Source organism: Hypomesus nipponensis, chromosome 21 (genome assembly GCF_054491055.1).
Source record: "Hypomesus nipponensis isolate SF chromosome 21, ASM5449105v1, whole genome shotgun sequence".
Taxonomy (NCBI): Eukaryota; Metazoa; Chordata; class Actinopteri; order Osmeriformes; family Osmeridae; genus Hypomesus; species Hypomesus nipponensis.
Window position 1 is genome coordinate 11,958,907 of NC_140381.1, and position 22,949 is coordinate 11,981,855.

At 41.3% G+C, this 22,949-nt stretch overlaps 1 protein-coding gene across 1 annotated transcript in view; it reads right to left on the reverse strand.

Annotated features, from left to right (window-relative positions):
• The window catches only part of gtpbp2b (GTP binding protein 2b), a 30,079-nt gene extending 7,609 nt beyond the window's left edge, over window positions 1–22,470 (reverse strand). Inside the window, exons 1-10 of the mRNA XM_084686059.1 lie at window positions 22,138–22,470; window positions 21,548–21,574; window positions 21,253–21,437; window positions 20,784–20,895; window positions 20,418–20,615; window positions 18,530–18,704; window positions 5,558–5,777; window positions 4,960–5,095; window positions 4,675–4,733; window positions 2,457–2,628 (exon numbers count right to left, since the gene is read on the reverse strand). Of these exons, the coding sequence (XP_084542185.1) occupies window positions 2,457–2,628; window positions 4,675–4,733; window positions 4,960–5,095; window positions 5,558–5,777; window positions 18,530–18,704; window positions 20,418–20,615; window positions 20,784–20,895; window positions 21,253–21,437; window positions 21,548–21,574; window positions 22,138–22,332 (1,479 nt within the window). The 5' untranslated portion in view covers window positions 22,333–22,470. The remainder of the gene's footprint in view (window positions 1–2,456; window positions 2,629–4,674; window positions 4,734–4,959; window positions 5,096–5,557; window positions 5,778–18,529; window positions 18,705–20,417; window positions 20,616–20,783; window positions 20,896–21,252; window positions 21,438–21,547; window positions 21,575–22,137) is intronic.
• Between the last annotated feature and the right edge of the window lie 479 nt (window positions 22,471–22,949).

Consider the following 22,949-nt stretch of genomic DNA (forward strand, 5'->3'; position numbering starts at 1 on the left):
TATTTATTGATTTAATTTTGACTAACTCGGCGTTCCATAGTGTAGACACAATAGATGTATTTGCGCGTTTTTATTTCAAGTCTCCAACTTTGGTGTTTCAGCAAGTGCTGCTGTTGGCCGTGTTGCGTTTTTGCTCCCCAGCTTCACTCGTTGAAAACCAACCAATCAGCGCACAGCTTATTAAAATATTAATGAACACACCATAAAAATAGAAAAGCTAGTGTTTTTTCCCGGGAACATTTCAGAGGATCTGTCAGGGGGCATAGAACAGCACCCGGGCCATTTTCAACCCAACCAATGTTACATACCCTATTCGGAGACCTTAAGGAACAGTTTGAAATACCCCAAAAACCCAGTCAATTGCCCCTTTAAAACCAAGCAACTGTTTAACTGGACAAAGCCAAAATCGAAAGGGTCGGGGTGTGCATTTCCCCCGTGTAAACTTGAACGGTGCACTTGTCCGTCCATTTTACAGATCACGATAGGTCAAAAATCTATCGTTTTCCGGGTACAGCCAATTCGTTGGCGTTAATTTAGCTAATATTGGCCGGGTTTCCCAGATCCGTTAAGAAGCTCTTAACGCTAAGAGCTTCTTAAGAGCGTTCTAAGAGCGTTCAAGAAGCTCTTAGCGTTAGAGCTTCTTAACAAATCTGGGAAACCCGACCCTTGTTGGTTCTTCAGCAAAGAAATGCAAAGGAAAAGAAAAGGAGAAAAAGGTGGCGCTGAACATGCTAGAGATAAAAAACACAACGGGCACTGCAAGCAAATGCTGCACAATGTAGTATAGAATAAATGTTTAGGCCGTCAAAAGACGGAGGAGGAGAGTTTGCAGCCCGACGATGAGGCTGTACAAGAGGCGCCAGGTGCAAGCAGCTGTATTTTCGACATTTAGAAAATTCAAATATCAATCCAAACAATATTGTTTTAATTTTTCTAAAAACATTATACATTTGGTAGTACTGTTAGCCAATATATAGGCTATACATTGTAAGTGAAGTAAAATAAATGGCCAAGAGAAAAAGGCACTCATCTAAATATTCACAACATGTTTTTTGACTTTAAATAATAAATGTGCAATGTGGCTCAAATGCAATTGTCCTGATTTTCTGTTCTGTGTAATAAAGCAGCCACAGGTGACACAGGGCAAGAGATGGAGGCTAATGTGGTGACAGGGTCCAGTGGTGCAGCACTGCAACTGTACACAATAGTTAGTCAGTTAACAGGGTTATTATATGGAAATTAGTTTGTTGAATTGATTGTCATTATTGAATATAGTGAACTGATTATTGTTCTTTTGCAACATCAAATAGCAGATGCAGAAACAGAGACAAGTATGGAAAAAGAAAGTGAGGGAGAAAGTGGGGGGGTGGGCCGGTCTGTGTTTCAAAGTCCCGGGCTGTTTTTCGATCCCAGTCCGACCCTGCCGTCGACCCCAGATATATATTTAGAAAAATAAAATGTAGAAAATGCTTCATAATGTACTAATATTACATGGTTTATGTCATTACAAATGAGTAAGAAAGCACAGTACGAGGGAGGGGCATATGCTGAGGTGAGTGAATGCTGCAAAGGGGCAGTTAAAGGTTGTGTTACCAAAACAATCAATCAATGTATTATCAAACAAATTAATGTCAGTGTTTCCAACACATAGACTAATTTGTGGCGGTGCGCTACAGAATCAACACCGGCTACCACATATTGCATTTCGTAAAAAAATGTTTTACACTATTTTGGTTAAAACACGCAGCGTATACATTCAGCTACATTTCCTTCCCTTGCTCTCCCTCCGTGTCTCTGTCACTCTCACGTCTTTCTCACATTCACACAGTCACAACGTCAGCACACGTTAGCAACGATGCATACATACGCCGTTCTAGTAAGACAGACAGCTATATCAGCGAGCCTTCAGCATTAGTGCCGCAGCTAAAGGTCTCGAGAAAGTTTAGGCTACTTTTTGCTAGGTACCTACGAACATGTCTTTATCAAAGGTTCCCCTTCGTTCTTTTGATCGAGAAGTCTCAGGAGCAAGCTACTTTGCTTGCGTCATGGAGCCGACCAGTTGAATAGTTATTTAGCACTAGCGTTGCTACCTGCCTATGCATACATTATTTGTTTACTGTTGCTGATTTGAAGGTGGATTAATATTTAATACAATAAAGTTCTGAGTAAAAATCTATTAACAAAGGAATTATTCCCCCCCCCCCCCGTCCTGACATGAAACAAACCGCTGGGGGGGGTCTAAACCGCTACATAGTAGTCAACATAACCTTATTGTAAAGTGTTTCCTTTACAGGTGGATGTGACGCAAATTATACAGTCAATACTGAACCAATATTGCAGGCCTGAAGTATATGTCAACTGTAGACATTGACTTCCAAATCAAGCACAAACAATAGGAAATCCTGAAGCCTCCCTCAACGTCATGTGGAAAGGCAACACTGTGTCTGAAAACTGACCTTCCGAAGCAGAGAACGATCAAAGTTCCCCAGAGCCAGCGTGGCGGCCTGGCCGGCCCTGAGCACCCTGCAGGCTGAGCGGTTTCTCTGGATGCTGCCCACCCTGAGGCGCAGGAAGCGGCCCTCGTCCGTAGGCCCAACCACCAGCCTCTCGCCCTCCTTACACACCCCGCTGGCCACAGGGAGACACCACACAGGAGACACCATAGCTAAACACCAAAGTCATGACAGTGGTTATCAACTTGTTTCAACTCAAGTAGCCACAAGTGCGTTCACATTAAAGGCCCGGCATTTGCTCTTATGACCAATCACAATGTACACAATGCAGTTTAAAGTTAATAGGCTAAGCCAGTGGTTCTCAACCCTGTCCTCAGGGACCCCCCTGTCCTGCTTGTTTTAGATGTTTCCCTGCTCCAACACACCTGATACAAATGTATGTTCGTTACCAGGCTTCTACAGAGCTAGATAACAACCCTTTTATTTGAATCAGGTGTGTTGGAGGAGGGAAACATCTAAAGCATGCAGGACAGGGGGTCCCTGAGGACAGGGTTGAGAACCACTGGGCTAAACCAACAATTAGTAGGCTTACCAACATCACTGCCCCATAATTAAGGCACAAGTAGGTCTTGCTCTGACCATAATTGCAATTATTTAATCCATTAAATGAATGTGTTACTTAGGTGTATTCTTATGGCATGTGAGACAATTTTAGCCTTATTCTTTCAGCTGCATGATGGTGTTAAACGGTATTTTGATCAAATGAAGATCAAATACAAAACATAATTTAACCTGTAACTATGCTTACTTATAAGCAAAAGTAATTAATAAGGTTTCAGTGCTTTAATCAGTCTCTATTTTAGAATAGATAATAGCATATAGGCTAGGCCACAAAGATGGGCCCCTCGTCAGGGAAACTCAAACTATTGACGCGCCTATTATCTCAAACATAACCTGCTCCAGATCAGGTTAGGTGTGCAGCACAAGTTACCATGGTGATCTACCCAGAGGCCTGTTCCATAAAGCGAGTTTACCGAATAAGCCAGACTAATGTCAGTTAGACTCATTTCTAGTTCATTCGGTTCCAAAAAGCTAGCTCAACGTAGTTCGAACTCGGTTACTATGGCAACTTAGGCTGCGAAACTAGTCTGGTCAGGGTCAGACTAACTGTCGGGCTTAGCGTGACTTGGTGCTTAACCAGACGTTCCTGTAACACTGACCCAACGGGAAAACGATGTTTTACCACGTATATTCTCATTTTCTTATTCTCATTAGTTCAATATGTTCAACATTGATAGAAATCAACTTAATTAGCCTACAACATTTAGCCTAATGCATTAAACAATGATGAACAATACTTTGATAGGCTACACACCATAGCCGTTAATGTATGGATGTTAGTTTGTGATTTCAAATGTTTAGGCATCAGGCATAGGTCTATTTCTCAATCTAAATTATCCAAGTATAATTATCATGGCAATATAATTGTTAATCATACCCTGCAATTGCAAAACGAACCTAAATCCGCCCTCCATTTCCCCGACACAAAAACCATGTTAAAAAGTTTGGCTACTGGATGTATTGATTAATAGTAGGCTATTTATTTTAAACAATGTCAAAAAAGCCAATTTAGATGAGATTAGAGGGGTGTTTTTTTATCAACGAAGTAAAGGTCCTCCTACGTAGCCTATCGTTCACAACGTCAATCATGGCGTGTCATTTTATTTTGTTGAAGCGGTAGATAAGGAAGCTGTCATAGTACACGATTTAAAGGGAACGTTCTTTCTGGAAGAAGTCAAGTGGCCGTGTGCATTGCTTTTGCCGTGGTGGATTCTACGATCCATGTTTTACCTCTCGGGTTGCTTAAGAATAGGGTGCACGCGCAATTAGCTTGACTTAAATCTGACTTGAATTAGTATGACTGCGTGAGCTGAAATTGGTCTTTATGGAACCACTTTAGCCCCGCTTGACAAATTGAACTTATTCAAGTCTGGTTTAGGACTTTAAGTTTAACTTTTTTGAGCTGCCTTTATGGAACAGGCCCCTGGTAGAAGTGAACCACTGTTGTAACACTGAAAACCTAGGGTTAAATCTGAAGTTAACTTGTTTAAGTCGCTTTGGATAAAAGCGTTTGCTACATGAATAATTGTAACCCCAAATCCTGCCTGGTAGTATTAGCCCCTGTTGTGCTACAGGTGGTGAGTGTGTTCCAGTGACTGACCTGTAGAGTGTTCCACCCACCACGGTGCCCACATCTGGTACTGTGTAAATCTCATCCACCTGTATAGACACACACAGATCATGGCTAACGTTAGAGAAAGTGTTGAATTTAAAACCAGGATTACATACTAGGGTATCTTATGCATGGATTACAGGCCAGACCTTCCCTTAATTATTACTACCTGATATAACACATATTCTCTATGTGTATTTATATTTAATGGTTGCTTTGACAAAATAGTATTCTATGCTAATATAATAATTTAGAAAGAAGAATGAGCTTTACCTGGAACTCTGTCAGCTGCTGCATGAGCTCCTCCTGCTCTTTGCTGTTGCTGAGGGGTGGGAGAATGTTCAAGAACACCTTGAGCAGGTCCAAACTCTCCCCGGACACACTGGACAGTGTGAATATTGGTGTAATGCTGCACAGTACAAACACAGTAGAGACACACTATAAAGGCACTGGCATTCAATGTTACTCTACTCTACATAGTGGCATTCAATGTTACTCTACATCTTTGAATTAAAACTTGACATTCAGGGCCTCCTGACAACAGTCTTGGCATTACATGTGAAAATCATTGATAATAAATAATAAATGTTCACATCATTCATGGGTCTTTCATGCCCAATATTGGTGAGATTCAAGGACAACTTTCTGAAGCTTGGTAGACTTTCCTTTTAGCTTGAGTGTGCCTTGCAGTGTGTATATAATACTCGTTGCTTTAATGTAAAAAAAATGTGAGTAAGATAACTGAACTATTATCTCAAATGTTTGTTTAATATACCATCTGTTATTCAAGCTTTCAGGGGTTGGCCAGTAGCAACCAGAAGGATTTAGTAAATCTGTTATTCCAGCTTTATGGGGTCTGGTCAGTAGCTACCTGGAGGACTGAGCAAACTGTTGGGCAGCAGTGACAGCATCGTCTGGGCTGGCCACCACCATGGGGACCTTGTTACATCCGGGTTGCTTGAGCACTCGCTCCAGCTGGCGCACGGTCCGCTCCACCGTACCCTTGGCGCATAAGTCCACCTTGCTAACGGCGATGAAGATCGGCACCTTGAGGGCCATGGCCAGGCCTAAGTGCTCTCGAGTGGTACCGACTGGGGGTCAGAGGTGCATGGCAGTCAGGTCAAACATACATTTGTGTGTTCTTGTACAGTCCCAAAGAGTTGGGAAAGGAAGGCTGCAAAAAAGAATCGATAAAATCGATAAAAATCGATTATTAAAAGAGTTGGCAACTAATTTCATTTTCCATTCATTGTGTCGCGTGATTATTACGCCACTCAATAAGTCGTGGAGATGTTTGAGTATTTAATTAAAAAAAAGTTTAGTTGAGCATGGAGCAGAATGGAGGTAAAGGAAAGACCATTGGAGAGACGTTGTTGAGAAACGGCCAATTTATACTTCTCTGTTTACGCGGACACGGACACAGGGAACGCCCTCTCCGATGTGAAACGCCCTCGGAAAGCTCTACGTGCACCTCCTGATTTTCCTGACTATCCGTCCGTCATTTTACGGATACCTCATGGCTGTTATTGGTCCGTATTAAGAATCGCTTGTGTCAGGGACCAACAAGACAAACAGAATCCTTTGACCGCCATTGTTGTAAGTTTGCAGTTCATATTTCAGCTAAACAGTACATGTAAATCAGCATCTGAATTAAAATATGACGAGGAATGGGCAGTGTAGTTGCTGAAAATGTGCTTATTTTATTAATGAACCGGCTAATTTGTAAATTTGCTAAGACTTTTCGATAACCTAGCTAGCATCGCAGTGCAGCGCCACCTACTCTTCTGGCAGTGAATTGTTTTCAGCACCCACAGCCATCGGAGTACTATAAATTCAACTAATCCGTCTGACTCCGTCCGCATAAATCGGCCTTTACGCTGTTCTGAAACACATGGCGAAGGCAGAGAAATCAGTAAGATCTAAAGGCCACAATATGCTTCTCTGACTCCGTTTACGGATGGGTGGGCTTATGGATACGGACGGATAGTTGAAAATTCAGGAGGTGCACGTCAAGCTCTCCATGGCTCTCCGAGGGGTCTTGGAGAGCTTGTTCCCCGTAGAGGAGGGCATTCCATTGTGTCAGTTTTTTGGAAAACGGAGAAGCTAGTTAGTTAGTTTCATATTCGACATTTGTCTCACATTTGGAAGACGCTACTTCGCAGCGTCGCATTAGGGACCAGGGGAAAACTACCCATACAATTTTGAAAATGTATGACTTTTATAATATTTTTATGAATATAAAACTTCAAACGGACACCAGGGTATTCTAACAATGTCTGGTATACTTCCAAAGCCTTTACTTTTTCAATGAAGTTTCAAATACAATTCTAGAAAATCATTAATCTTTGAAAATAACTTAATCATTGCAAATCTTAACTTTTTCCAAATTGTGTCAAAAAATCTCAAATATACACCACATTATTCTAATAATGTCTGGCCTACTTCCACACCCTTTAACTTTTCAATTAAGTTTCGAACAAAATGATAACAAATCGCTAATCTCTGAAAATGCATGAAATCCTCGCTAATCTTTAAAAAAAAATCAAAATTGTACTGAAAAATCTCACATAAACACTAGGTTATTCTAATAAGGTCTGGCATACTCCCACCACCTTTACATTTTCAATAGGTTTTAACAAAAGTCAAATAAATTGCTCATCTCTGAAAATAGCGTTAAATCCACACTAATCTTACAGTTTTTCACAATTGTTAACAAACGTTTCTCAAAACAATAACGGCTTTCTCAAAACTGCAGACACAAAACTAAAAACGTAACACACAAAATGCTAAACCTGACACTCCCTTTGCGAGATGACTCTAAACCATCAAATCTCTTACCTGTTGACAAAATGCAACTTGTGTTCTCATTTGATACACACAGACATCTTTTCAAATGACATACGCATACCCTTCATAACAGTACACACAATAAGCATTTGCTGCACACTACCAAGCATTCACAGCATACAGTAGTGCAAAATTGAAAACACAATTCTAGAAATGGAACACACCATATAAATGACAAATGACTCTGGAGAATGAGCCATTTCAACTTTTGTAAAATGTCTCAGTGTAGGCCAAATGTTTTCATAGTCAAACATAAAACACACACACATATATGCGGCAAAAAGTTTTTATTTCTGAACAGTACAGTACTGTCAACGGGCCTGATCAACCCATTGCAGCACACAAAGTGATGTTCCCACCACGTTTGGCGGGGACCTCAACAATGGTGCGCTGGCCAATGACATTTCTGCCCCGGGGCATCAATGAATATGTATTCATATAGCTCATTAGCTGTGTCATGCTCCTAGATCCGCTGGAACAGACAGCATGATAATGCAAGTTACAGTATGGACACAGATGGGTGAACACAGTGGGGTACTGTGAGACACTGTAGAAAATGAACAATATTGGATACAGTTACAATACATGCATGTGTAAGTGCTGAATGTATGGGATTTACAAGCACAAACTCTTGCCGTAACTCCTTGATGTGGTCTGTGTTCCGGTCGAATAGGACCCTGTACACTTGTTTTATCCGCATTGCATTCCTGCGGAGAACACGGTCCAGTGTAGAGAGGCTGACAGTCTGGATGTTTCTGAATGTGGCATGGTCAGCCAGGATCCTGGTTTGTATCTGTCGGAGTGTGATAGTGTGTTTTTCCCAAACCATTTTCACAATGTCTTTCAGTCCTGCAAAATACAAATACAGTGAGCACACTGTATTCGACTGATATGCAGTATCATTCAGTTCACAAGGCAAATATAATTCATACCTGTTCCCCATTATAAAGGTTCTAATGATAGCAGCAACTGTGAAGCGGCTGAGATTTGGTCGGGCCCTCTGGCCAGCCTCCCTCATGCTCAAACCATGGTTGAGCACATGGTCAACCATGGTTGCCCAAATCTCATTAGAAATGACCGTTCTCCTTCTTCTTTCTCCTCCTCCTCCTTCTCCTCTTCCTCCTCCTCATCCTCCTTCTTGTCGTCCTCCTCTTCCTCCTCCTTATCCTCCTCTTTGTCATCCTCTCCATCCTCTTCCTTGTCCTCTTTCTTGTCCTCCTCTTCCTCCTTTCACTCTTAGCCCTCTCCTTCTCTGGTTGTTGACATGTTCTAAGTTCACCATTGTTCACCAAACAAAACAGAGGCTCAAGGCCATTTTTATGCTGCAGTCCTGATCGCAAATTGCTCACCAGACCTGAGTGTTTAGAGATTTGAATATTTGTGTGTTGTAGGTTGATGCTTTGAGACTTTTCTTGAAAAGTGTGTGCAACAACTGAACATTGTGTGTAGTGTTTTGACAACAAGGTAATGTGTATTGACATCAGTGTGTAAACAAGGAAAGTCAGAGTCTAATGCAGATAAGGGAGTGTGAAGTAGTGCCAAATTGGGTCGAGCAATTGGTAGATGAAGTTAAGGTTGTGAAAATTGTGCCAAATTTGTGCTTTTTGTGTGTTAACAATTGTGAAAAACTGTAATAACTTTTTCAAAATTGTGTGCCTATTTGTGCATATTCTGAAGATTTTTTGCACTGTGAATTTGCACTGTCAGTTCTGTTTTTGAAAATAAGAGGTTGGAAAGTAATTAGGGTTCCTCCGTAAGGAGGAAACCTATTGTTTGCATTAGTTTTATTATTATTATTAGGGTTCCTCAGGTAGGAGGAAACCTATTGTTTTTGTTAGTATTCTTATTATTATTATTATTATATTTCTCCGCTAAATGGCCCAATAGCTCAAAAAGTCCCGGAGCCGATTTTTTCCAATTTGGCCCAATGATACAACAGGTCACTCATTACTCCCAGACGGCTAATGGCCTATGTGCGCCCATAGGTGGCGCTATAAAACACGCCCAAAGTCTACGTGATTTCCCCAGCGCCCCATTACTCCAAAATGCCTGAAAATTGGTATATATGCCTTATTTCTCATGGGGAACAAAAAAGCCTCAAGGACCCATATTGTCAGACTTATGAATTTTCTTGTACTGTACAAATTTGGTACAACCTTCAAAACCCTTCGCCTCATGAACCATAGATCCAATCGACTTGAAATGAGTTCCAGATGTGTAGAATACATGTTTTTATAAATGGTCAAATTAAATAAGAAATGCAATATAAAATGGCTGAACTGGGTGTATTTATGTAAATGTGCACATTGCCTCAATATCTTTGTGTCAATAAATCTAATATAATTTCGATTTTTCAAACCTAATTGGGTTCAAGACGACATCACTCTGAAGTACCATAAACAATTTCACCTTGGTATGTCAATATAATAATTGAATTCAATTGAATTGCTCCATAGCGCGCGCTCCAAATTCTCACAGGCTCATCCTGCTCCTTGACACTAGGGTGACCACCTGTGCCGCTTTGCGTTGTGTCGCACAGCATTTTCACCCCTTGTTCCGCACGTCGTATATTGAAAATGTTGTGTTATACAGCGCAAAGAGGGACAGGTGGTTAACCTACTTGACACACGCGCGAGATTGGCGAGACGCATACACATCCTTTCTGGAAATGGTGTGCTGACCAAGCCCCCACCCTTGGTATTTAGCTCCTGTTTCATTTCGCTTCCAATCGCAGCTCGCCATTACGAATATAAATTATTTTTCGGCGGCCATTGTTGTTTTCAACTGGAATCACCTGATAGCCGGTTTGGAGGCAGCCACGTTCAGTAAGTCCTATTTTTACCCATTTTAACCGAGAATCAATGATTGGGTTCGTGAAAGTACAATACTCTTGAATTATCGTGAAGGTTTGAGCACTTTGAGACCTTTAGAGTGTGAGTTTGAAGTGACGGAGAACCGAACTCGAAAAGTAGCTCGCTTTTTCCCTCTGTGTAATTACTGAATCATGCAAAGTCATCAAAAGGGTAGAGGAGGGCAGCTTTTAGGAGAACAAGCAATTCCCCACAGACCTGTCGGCTCAGAATTTTGATTTGGGTCGAGAAAGTCTTTGTAATAAGCCTATGCGCCAGGGAGACCGCATAGGCTTAGGCGGCAGCCATGTTTTGGTCGCGTCAAGTTCACCATTTTACAGTTCGGTCGACACCAAAAATGTGTTTGTTACCAAACCTCGAGGAGGGAAGCCTTTAGGATATGTAGGAATTGTGCTTGTAGCCAGATGCTCCGATTATTTTTGTGATTTGTGGAAAACTTGCAAGTGGAGTGAGACTGCGTCCCGAGGGTTCATTGTTATGACTTGGCCTCAATGACAGACTTGACTCGCTCACTCACTGGCAGTGTGTAAACACTATCGTAATTCACTAAATTCTAGTCCTAAAACGTCAGGGAGGGCTGCTTTTTGTAGACTAGAGTCTACTGAAGATAGCCAGTATATAGGATCCTTCCAAACAAGCCTATTTCATTTGTCATTTTCCTGAGAAAGCGACCTACGTTAGCCAGGCTAGTTTCACTCAGTCAGCCTATTTAAAAGGTCTCTGACAGTCAGAATCACTGTTTACAGGCAAAGGGCGAGTTGTCTTTGGTCAGATGTGTATATTGACCAGTTTAAAGCTAAATACTCTTGCCAGAGCCTGGAATTGAGCCAAATGTTTTGAGTGACTTTGCATGGCCGGGTCTTCATCAGCTCAACACATTTAGATTCAAGCTCAAGTAATGCCATTGCATTTCACAGTCAAAACTGTAGTTTATGTCGTGTGGATGTAAAAAGCTTCATTTTTCACAACTGTCATGGATCCTTCCTTCACTTTTACAGGTCTGGAGGGTCCAGGCAGAGGCCTGCTCAACAGAGTTCAACAGAGGATGCTGAGAGAAAAACTGATTCCTTGCTGGACTACCCCCTCTAGCTGGACAGAATCAGAATCAGGACAGCTTCTCTTCAGGCCTGACCCCAGGGCAGCTTCATCCAGCTGGCCTGCCCTGACTGCCTGCCTGCAGGCCCTGCTTGCCCCTGGCTGCAGGCCCTGCTTGCCCCTGGCTGCAGGCCCTGCTTGCCCCTGGCTGCAGGCCCTGCTTGCCCCTGGCTGCAGGCCCTGCTTGCCCCTGGCTGCAGGCCCTGCTTGCCCCTGGCTGCAGGCCCTGCTTGCCCCTGGCTGCAGGCCCTGCTTGCCCCTGGCTGCAGGCCCTGCTTGCCCCTGGCTGCAGGCCCTGCTTGCCCCTGCCTGCAGGCCCTGCTTGCCCCTGCCTGCAGGCCCTGCTTGCCCCTCCAGAGACAGACAGTCACCCCACAGACACAGTAGCTCTGCAGACTGCTTTTTTGAGGATATTGATGAAAAAGAACAAACCATCATTTTTTACTTTGATGAAAGTCTACATTTGTAATCCTTTCCATGCCCCAGCATGCCAACCTGCTGACTTTTAGTGTCTTAAGTAATGAAACCAGTTCAAGTTATTGACTTTTGACCTGAATCCAATGATTAGTCATCTGAATTAAAAACCACTCAAGAGAAGTACTGCTTTTTGGATGATTTGTGCTCCACATCAGTACATCTCACACATTTGCCTTTGTTTCCATGGGATGCATGGAATTGCTAGTTTCTGCTCCACCATTGTGTAATAACAAATATAATTTAGGACAGCAATTCCATTTTTGTGTTATCCTTTCGCATTACACACATTTAGTCAATGTTCTTAAACTCAACTGATTGTTGTCATTTTACCATACTGTTCATATTGAACAGACATCAGTGTTTGGGAAGATTACTGTATATTTATACTTTTGATCTGTTTAATTTCAATTGTAATCCGTTTCTAATTTCAATTGTAAGGGGTATTAAAAGGTCTTAAAAAGTCTTAAATGTAACTTGTTTACACCTGTAGAAACCCTGTGAAGCCCCCACCCCCACTCCAGAGACAGTTGGTGACAGAGAGGCGCAGACATTAAGTTAAACATAGTTATGCCTTAAGAGTAGAGTGAAAAATAGAGACTAAATGTGTAAATGGATGTTGAAACTCAGTTCTCTGAGTTGGTGCATGTCAGTTTAGGCAAAAGTTGTCTTTTAAACCTCTAGGTTTAAAAAGAATTCAGATTTGGAACTCGCTCTTTTATACATGTATAGTTGGATTTGACATTTAACAGCCATTGAATTCATTAAGCAAGTTGTTTAACTCAAACCACCATAACACTGTACATATGGTATACAAAACTGCAGTCAGATTTGGCAAAATTTTAGCTTGGATGTTATCTTGACATATACATGGGGTCTTGATGATAATGCGCACGCAGCTTCAAGGCAGACAGACGCGTTCCATTTCAGGAGACTCCGAGACCTTAGCGCGTCACTAGCATCTCGTCATATCACGCAGTCGGAGCACAGCTAGATCATCAGCGTCAGCGCCCCTTGGGTACCCAGCATGCAGTGCGGGATGTCAAATAGGCAAAGACTTGTGAAAAATAGTGCGGTTACAACAGCCGTGCGAGGGATTTCACTTTTGTGTTTGTTCAGTTAGATGTTTGTAATATTATTTTTTATCAGTTAATATAATCTTGTTGGTCACCCTGAGAGTGCATGTTGTGTGGTTTAATCGGTAGTGAGAGTCGGCCATTGTAAATTAATTCTGAAAGGAGTTGATCAGGATTGGTGACATAGACCTATTGCCTATGAGACTATACTTGCTTGTAAATTGACTAAGGTTCTAAAAAGCGGTTCTCAAGCCATCTTTGAGAAACTCTGGAAACAGTGTTGCGATCAATGTGTTTTGATTGTGGGAGGCAAATTTTGGTTGACAACTAAACCTCATGCGTCCGCTATAGCATTTCTGGTTTGGCGGGACTTGCGCTACGAGGGAGGTAAATGGCATGGATTGGAATAGTGTTCAGGTAGGTGTGCTTTTATATAGGGTGAAATGGAATGAGAAATTTAATACAAAATGTCTGAAAGGGGTGTATTTATGTAAATGTCCACATTGCCTCAATATCTTTGTGTCACTAAATCAAATTTATTTTTGAAGGATGGTTCAAACTTAATAAGCCTTAAGGTGACATGCTTCTGAAGTACCATGCAAAGTTTCACCTTGATATGTCAAAACATGACTGAATTACAGCTGTTTGAACTTGGACCAAATCTGACAATGCTCGCCATTGGAGAAACAGCTTTTTTAAATTATCCAGTTATTGAACTTTGTGTATTCCATGCCTGGGAATGGCTCAATTGGCTGATATGTTGTGCTGGTAATCAAGGTTCAATACCAGTCAGAGGCATAGTTTTTAATTTTTTATTCTGACAAAACGGTTTCTAGTCTTCCGATAAATCCTCCGGTTGTAAAACATAGCAATACGTGTTTATTTGAGCCCATCACAACACTCCAATCATCTGTTTAGCGAGACTGTGTGAACCACTGCAAAACAAGCCAGGTTCACCACAGTAGCTAGCTACTTGTAGTCTACGCATGGAGATAACGCTAATGGTTATCTCTATTGAAGTTAATCGATTTTTCAGGTGGATCCCTTGTCTGTTGCACAAATTCATTTCAGTAACCTAAGCCAGGACACATCCCCACTGAAGATAGGCATGATTTGAAATTCCCTTCTATGACAAGTTATGGCACTCCAAACAACCTTTAAAAAAAACTATAAGTAAATTATTCTTTGCAGCAGCAACCCAGTCATCCCGTTGTCCCATTTTCATAGGAAATGTACAAGCAGTTTCAACTTTGGTTGAATCTAACAATGCTTATCACAGGAGAAACAGCTTACTTTTTAATACAGTTACTGAACATGACACTATTCAACACTGACAATAGCTCAATGGGCTGGGATGGTGTCCTGTAAAGTATAAGGTAGTAGATTGGAATCCAGCCATTATCTGTTGGCCTGTCATAATTTTGATTACTTGTTTAGTCAAACAGGCAGACATCCTTCTGAAATACCATGTGCAATTTCACCTGGATATGTCAACTGTTTCTTAACCTTTGTCCCAAAGCTGACCAAAAACGAATTCTTATATCACGCCGTCGGAGCACAGCTAGATAATCAGCGTCAGCACCCTTGGGTACCCAGTATGCAGTGCGGCATGTCAAAAAACGCAAAGACTTGTGGAAAATAGTTTGGTTACAAAAGCCGTGCGATGGATTTCAGTTGTTGTGTTCATTCAGTTAGATATTTGTAATTTTATTGTTGGTTAGTTAATATAATCTTGTTGGTCACCCTGATTGTGTATGTTGTGTAGTTTAATCGGACCAGAGAGTCGGCTGCTATACCCTCACAGGCTATTCTTGCAAGGAACTGAATATGAGCTCTGCCCTAGCCCAGTTGCCCACATGACTATCATTAGTTGTGCATTGACTGAGAGTCTGGAAAGAAATCAATTCAAGAATGGTTTCAATATCCTATGAAAAGTTAATACTCAGCCCTTATTAATGATAATATCTCTGCAGTTGGTGTGTAGCAGAGGCTAGAGAGACTGACTTGTAACCTTATGCTCATGAGTTCAAATCCCCATTCAGCCTATTGTTGGCCGAACATGAAGTCGTTTTGCTCTTTTGTTGTCCAACTCTCGATCTTTTACAGTGTACATGTTATAATATTTTGCGGAGGAACCCGCATCGCTGCTTGCAGCTATATTATTATTATTATTATTATAATTTATCTCATAAACACATTGGTAAAAAGTTTTGAAATTTGGCATATTGATACAACATGCCACAACTACGGCCCAAACAGACTGGCCCACATCAGACCATAGGGGGCGCCACAGGCCACGCCCAAATGTCCACTTTTCAGAGTGATTGCATTTCCACCCCATTGTTCCAATTCTTCTGAAACTTGGTGTGCATGCCTCATTTTTCATGAGGAACAAAAAAGCCTCAAGGACCCATAAGGTCCGCCATGATGGATTTTCCTGTACAGTGATAATTTGGGAAAACATTCAAAATTCCTCCTCTCTTGAACCAAAGGTCTAATTGACTTGAAATTTGGTACATGTATGTATCATTGACGTATTTCAAAATGTTACTTAAGGCAATTGAATCAAGTACAAAATGGCTGAAAGGGGTGTATTTATGTAAATGTCCACATTTACTCAATATGTTTGTGTCACTAAATCAAATGTAATTTTTGAATTATGGTTTTTCAAACCTAATAGGCTTTAAGGTGACATTACTCTGACGTACCGTACACAATTTCACCTTGGTATGTCAAAATATGATTGAAATAGAGCTGTTTCAACTTTCGCTTACCACAGGAGAAACAGCGTACTTTTTTTATGCAGTAACTGAACATAAAAATTATCAACACTGAGATTAGCTCACTGGGCTGGGACGGTGATCTGCAAAGTATAAGGTTGTAGAATCGAATCCAGCCACAGTCATTTAGCCCGTCATAAATTTGTATATCTGTTTAATTAAACAGGATGACATAATTCTGAAGTACCATGCGCAATTTCACCTTGATATGTCAAACGATCATTGAATTACAGCTGTTTAAACTTTGGCCGAATCGAGCAATCCATGCTGCAGGAGAAACGGCTTTCTTTTTTTATACAGAAACTGACCATAATTTCTCAGTTCTGCGAATGTGGCTCAATAAGTTGAGATGTTGTCCTGCAAAGCGCAAGGTCACAGGTTTAATTCCAGGCAGTCTCTTTGGCCTGTCATAATTTTGATTACTTGTTAAACAAGCAGACATCATTCTGAAATACCATGCACAATTTCATGCAATTTCACTTTGAAATGTCAACCGTTTCTTAACCTTTGTCCCAAGCTGACCAAAAACTAATACTCATATCACGCAGTCGGTGCACAGCTAAATAATCAGCGTCAGCCACTTGGGTACCCAGCATGCAGTGCGGCATGTCCAAAAACGCAAAGACTTGTGGAAAATAGTTCGGTTACAACAGCCTTGCGAGGGATTTCAGTTGTTGTGTTCGCTCAGGTAGATGTTTGTAATGTTATTGTTTGTTAGTTAATATAATCTTGTTGGTCACCCTGATTGTGTATGTTGCGTAGTTAAATCGGACTAGAGAGTCGGTTAATAAACCGTCACAGGCTACTCTTGCAAGGCGATGAATATGACCTCTGCCTTACCCCGATTGTCCACATGACTTGTTAGTTGTGCTTTGACAGAGTCTGGAAAGAGATCAACTCAAGAAAGTTACAATATTCTATGGAAAGTTGATACTCAGCCCTTACCAATTATAATTCCTCAGCTGTTGATGTGTAGCAGAGAGGCTAGAGAGACCGACTTGCTCATGAGTTCAAATCCCCGTTCAGCCTATTGTTGTTAGCCAAACATGAAATCGTTTTGCTCTCTTGTTGTCCTAGTCTCGATCTCTACAGTGTACATGTTTACAATATTTTGCCATTTTGCGGAGGAACCCGCATCACTGCTTGCAGCTATATTTATTATTATTATTATTCCTCTTCTCCTTGCGCCACAATAACTCAACATGGTATTGGTAACCAATTTTCTAATTTGGCACAGTGATACCACATCTGAGTGGGTACCCCCACACCAACTATGGGCCACATCAGACCATAGGGGGCGCCACAGGAAACGCCCAAAAGTCTGATTTTCAAAGTGATAGCATTTCCAAACCATTACTCCAATTCTCCTGAAACTTGGTGTGCATGCCTTATTTCTCATGGCGAACAAAAAAGCCTCAATGACCCATAAGGTCCACCTGATCTATTTTCCTGTACAGTGATAATTTGGCCTCTTATATATACACCTCTATATATACCTCTTCTCTTGAAGCAAAGGTCTAATTAACTTGAGATTTTGTACAGATATGCATCATTGACGTATTTAAAAACGTTACTTATAGCAATTGAATAAAATACAAAATGGCTGAAAGGGGTGTAAATATATAAATGTCCACATTGCCTCAATATGTTTGTGTCACTAAATCAAATGTCATTTGGAATGATGGGTTTTCAAACCTAATAGACTTTAAGGTGACACGCCCCTGTATTACCATAACAATTTCACCTTGATCTGTCAAAATATGACTGAATTACAGCTGTTTGAACTTGGACCAAATCTGACAATGCTCACCATTGGAGAAACAAGTCATGCTACAGGATATACATCTTTTTCTCACAATTTCTCAGCCTTGCGGGTAGCTCAATGGGTTGAAACGTTGTACTGCAAAGCATAAGGTCACAGGTTCGAATCCAGGCACAGTCGTTTGGCCTGTCATAATTTTGATTACCTTTTTAGTTAAACTGGCAGACATCATTCTGAAATACCATGCACAATTTCATGCAATTTAACCTTGAAATGTCAACTGTTTCTTAACCTTTGTCCCAAAGCTGACAAAAAACTAATACTCATAGCACGCAGTCGGAGCACTGCTAGATAATCAGCGTCAGATCCCTTGGGTACCCAGCATGCAGTGCGGCATGTCCAAAAACGCAAAGACTTGTGGAAATAGTTTGGTTACAACAGCCTTGCGAGGGATTTCAGTTGTTGTGTTTGGTCAATTAGATGTTTGTAATGTTATTGTTGGTTAGTTTACATAATCTTGTTGGTCACCCTGATTGTGTATGTTGTGTAGTTTAATGGGACCAGAGAGTCGGCTGCTAAACCATCAAAGGCTATTCTTGCAAGGAGCTGAATATGAACGCTGCCCTAGCCCAGTTGCCCACAGGACTTCAGTTAGTTGTGCATTGACTGAGAGTCTGGAATTGTTTTTGGCCAAACATGAAGTCGTTTTGCTCTCTTGTTGTCCAAGTCTCAATCTTCTGCAGTGCACATGTTTATAAAATTTTGCCATTTTGCAGAGGAACCCGCATCGCTGCTTGCAGCTATATTGTTTTTTTTGGTTTCTTATTCGATTAATCAAAAAAATAATCGACAGATTAATCAATTACTAAAATAATCGTTAGTTGCAGCCCTAGAAAGAAATATGCAAACCAAAGGCAAAACATGACTGGGCACACCCACCTATGCCCGTGTTAGCGCTGACTACTAGCATGGCAAAGTCCGGGCAGTAGCTTGTGAGGCCGAAGATAGTGGTCTTCAGGTACTTGTGGTGGCCCGCCAGGTCAATAAAGGTGATCATCTTGGAGGAGCTTTCGCAAATCTCTTCAGCTGTACGGGAGTCACTGTAGTTCACCACCTTAACATGATATAACGCATTAGCAACTTTTCAACATTTAGTTTTTTAGTAAATAAACGTTGATCTGTAACAAATGTTACAAAATGTAAATAGTAACCTTGATCGTGCATTGAATGCTGACATGACAGGGGTTATAAAATGTCCGCACATGCGACCAAAATTTGAACAGGTGCGACTAAACATTTTCCTAGGTGCACCTAACCTCCTCGCATCCACTGCCTCTCAAGGAACGAAGCGTTTGTTTCTTGTTTGACGGAACTCACACTCATGGTTGGATCTTATCGTGGTCTAAACTAATCAGAGACAGAGATGGGGCGGGTCTTTGCCTTTGATTGGCTGTGGTCCAGATATTCCTGTAAGCCTACACTACAGGTGCTGTGTGATTGAAATTACGACCTGAGCACCAGAGAATCAGTTATGGCAGACCTGAGCATTGTACTGTCCCAATCCGGCCCACGTGAGGTCAATCAAAAATTAAAAATAAATAAATGTGTAGAGTGCTAGTAAATATGTAGTTCGGAAAGACTAGTGATCAGGCGATTTACATATGTGCGCTTGCGCAACCTCACCGACAGGAGTGTCAGCTGTTTGTTAGCACCCTTGAAAATGAAAAAAGGTTGATACAGAATGCACAGTTTTTAACAAGGCATGGACTTCTAAGTATCTGTTTACTGAGGTCAAAGTCAAAGCTGTGTTCTTAGTTCACTACGGTCGCTGTGTTGAAGGATTATAATTTGAATCGGCACTAAAGAAAAAAACTAATGCAGACATAATAAGAACATGACTGATTCAGTGAGCGCGGGCTGATGGTTTGCTAGTTAAATTGCAGAACCGGATCATCACCTGTCAGCTGTCCTTCGCATATCCACCTCAGACATCCAGCCAGATTTTGATGCACTTGTTCAAGCCCACTGGATTCCTCTCACAAAACAAAATGAACTGAAAAAAAAGTATTGCTTTTTGTATAAAGGTGATCTATTGCATATCTTTAACATACTAAAAAACAACGTTTCAATGTTTGTGAAGATTAACTATTTACAAATAAAATGAAACACTGATGTAATGATTATTTTAGTTTTTACTGTTACTTCGATAGTCTTTTCCTAGTTTACCAGCATGTAAAATATTTATTGAACTATTTACAGAATATCCTTATTCTTCTGATAACCAGTAGCAGCTAATCAAAATATATACTTTACTGCTTTTTATAATTATAGGGAGAGTGTGGCAAACTGGTTTAGCCAAGGCCAAAGGGCAAGAAAGCCAAATTACAGGGGTTGGCCATCTGAAGGGCATGCGACAGCAAGGTGGGACCCGCTATAAGACTTTGAGCCATGAAATGTTAGGTCAGTAGCACTTTCAATTTTGAAATGTTTTATTTTTCTTGCAATGTTTTAGTTTGGCAGCTCAGTGAAGCACTTAAAATATATATATTTTTTATATATATAGTTTAATTGTGCTTCAAATAAAACCAATATTTACCTACGCCATATTTTTGTTTAAGATAATTTACATAAGAATGTATATGAATGTATATGGAGCGTGATAACAAGGTGACCTTGAAATTGTGGTGACGCAAGGAAAGATTTGGGTGCACCTACATTTTGTGCTGGTGCGCCTAAATAAAAAAGTTAGGCGCACCAGTGCAACCAAGGAAAAAAGTTAGTCTGGAGCCCTGTCTGTGACTTCGCCAGCAGCTGTGTTTGAACCCACCTCTCCTTTGCTATTGAACCCCAGAATTTCAAAGCTGATGCTGGAGGTCCTCCCGGTCTGGATCTCATGAAGGTGCCGGAACAGGTTGAGGCGTGCTCGACCTCTGCCATTATCTAGCTCTCCTTGTGTCAGGACACCTAATAGAGTCGATTTCCCAGAATCCACATTTCCCAGAACAGCAACACGAAGGTCTAGAAACTGGATTCACACACAGAGACATAAAAAGGGAGGACAATAGAAGAAAAAATCCATTAAAAGAAAATACCAAAAAAGACTACCATGTCAAAGCCAAGTGTTGCAAAGTTTGTTGTCCATAATACTTTTTAGGTGTCCAAAAAAATAATATTGACAGTTGCTTTGTCTCACCTGCTGGTCATCTGGAACTTTTCGAACAAGAACCTCTGCGATTTTACGAAAGTTCCTTTCCAAGTCATAGTCCACCTCTCTCTCCCTGAGTAGTGTGATATCAGCACCAACCCTGGCATCAAGGAGATCAAGCAGTCAAGTTCTTAAGCTTAGTCAGGCTTGAGTATGTACTGAAACCATCATAAATAATAAACTGCTTATCAGTACTTGCTTGATATAGACTTTCCCAGGATATCCCAAGTAAATAAGATGGTCGCACACTTTTCTTTCTACTGTACTAAGTCGCTTAATTCTAACAAACTTGGAAGGCATGGCACTATTTAAGTTGTTAAACAATGAACGGCAACTTGTACTTGTTTGTTCTTGTTTTTTGTTTTGTTTGTTATTGTAGTTTTTTTGGGGGGGGGTGGGGGGGGGGGTGGGGGTCAGGACTTAAAATGTTAAGGTTAACGTTAAGGAAGTACGGTACTTTTCAGCCATCCTGCGCAGGGTCTTCAGTGAAGCTCTCATGTCTGCTTCTGACAGACCAACTAGCAAGCCATTGTCCTCTACCCCGATTTGGTACACTGCTTCTCCTCGTCCTTCCTGCAGACGCCACTTCATTTGTGTGGCCAGGTGCTCAAATCTATATTGAGTAGGGTTCACCAGTTTGAGCTAGGATGAAGAATAAAAGTGTAATCAAGATTCACGTCAAGAGTGTAGGCTATTTAAGAATAGCCCTACAGTGATATGAAATAATGCACATAGAAAGAGGAGCATCATACCTTATATTCAATATTTCCCTCTTCTGCCTGTGAAAAGGGGTGAAAACGGTCAATAAAAATAGTCATTTAGCAGAGGCTCCTATCCTGAGCAACTTACAGTAAGTACAGTAACATTCCCCCGAGGCAAGTAGGGTAAAGTGCCTTGCCCAAGGACACAACGTCCTATTGCACGGTCGGAAATGGAACCAGCAACCTTCTGATAAATAGCCAATTCCCTAACCGCTCAGCCATCTGACCCCCAATGAATTTTCATACCATTTCGGTTTACCATTGCAAACTGTGTGGGTTGGATTTCATCAGAAACTGTCAACACGGTCGTTATTACTAGTCTAGTTAGCTAATAAATTAGATTCGACTAAATAACGAACACCACGCTATCTAGCTATAGCAACAAATATAACCATCCCAGGTCCACGCCGAAGATCGAGGGTGCTTTGCTAGTTTCCTCGTAGAAGCTTTCCTGGCTAAGCTAGATAACAAGGCTAGCAAGCTGTGTGGGTTTTGACAGGCTACACTGTTTATCTGGTATCTCGACTAGCTGGTATACAGATCGTTGGCAAGCTATCGGATTCAATAATAGCAGTAGCTACCTCTGGTGGTAAATATGGTGGTGCTTTGTTATTCCTTGTCTTTTTAGTTCGTCGCCTTTTCCCTCTTTTGCCTCTTTTTGAGCGCGATTTTTTGGACATAATTCTTTTTCCATTAGCATTATTGCACGAGCTGGGTCCATGAAAATGAGTCCTCAGACTAGCAACTCCACTTTCTGACATTCGGGCATCCATCATGACCAGATCTAGAGCCTTATTTCTATCTCGATGACTGCACGCTTACGTTGCAATTTATCAAAGACTACTAAAGTTAAGTTGTCAAAAACCGGGGCACAGACAAGTTCGTCCAGTGGAGGTTGTAGCCTCTCCTCCATCATCCACACAAGACAACGCTATCAGCTGCTAGTGACGTCAAAGTATGCGTTATGGCGCAAATGTGTCTACACAAATAACATGCTTGTATCTAAAATATTGATGTTGTATCTTCTTCCAGAGGTGCATGAATAAAACTACTTAGTCCAAATGCCTGTAAAATAATGTTTATTTTTAAAGGATGCACCAAATCCAGATTTTTGGTGTTCGGCCTTTACCGAATCCACTGGTGAAGATTCGGCCGAATCCCATCCTCAGTCCATTAACACAGTAAACACTGTAATCAATGATGGTAAACAACGTCCACAGCACAGTTTTTTTCAGTAGCGGTTAGAACCGAAACTGTACTGTAGCGAGTGGTAGGCCAACGTGCCAGTGGAGCGAGTGGTACGTGACAGTAGTAGTGCAGGGGTGGGGATCCTTTTTTCTGCAAAGGGCCATTTGGATATTTATAAAATCATTCGGGGGCGTACGGAATTATC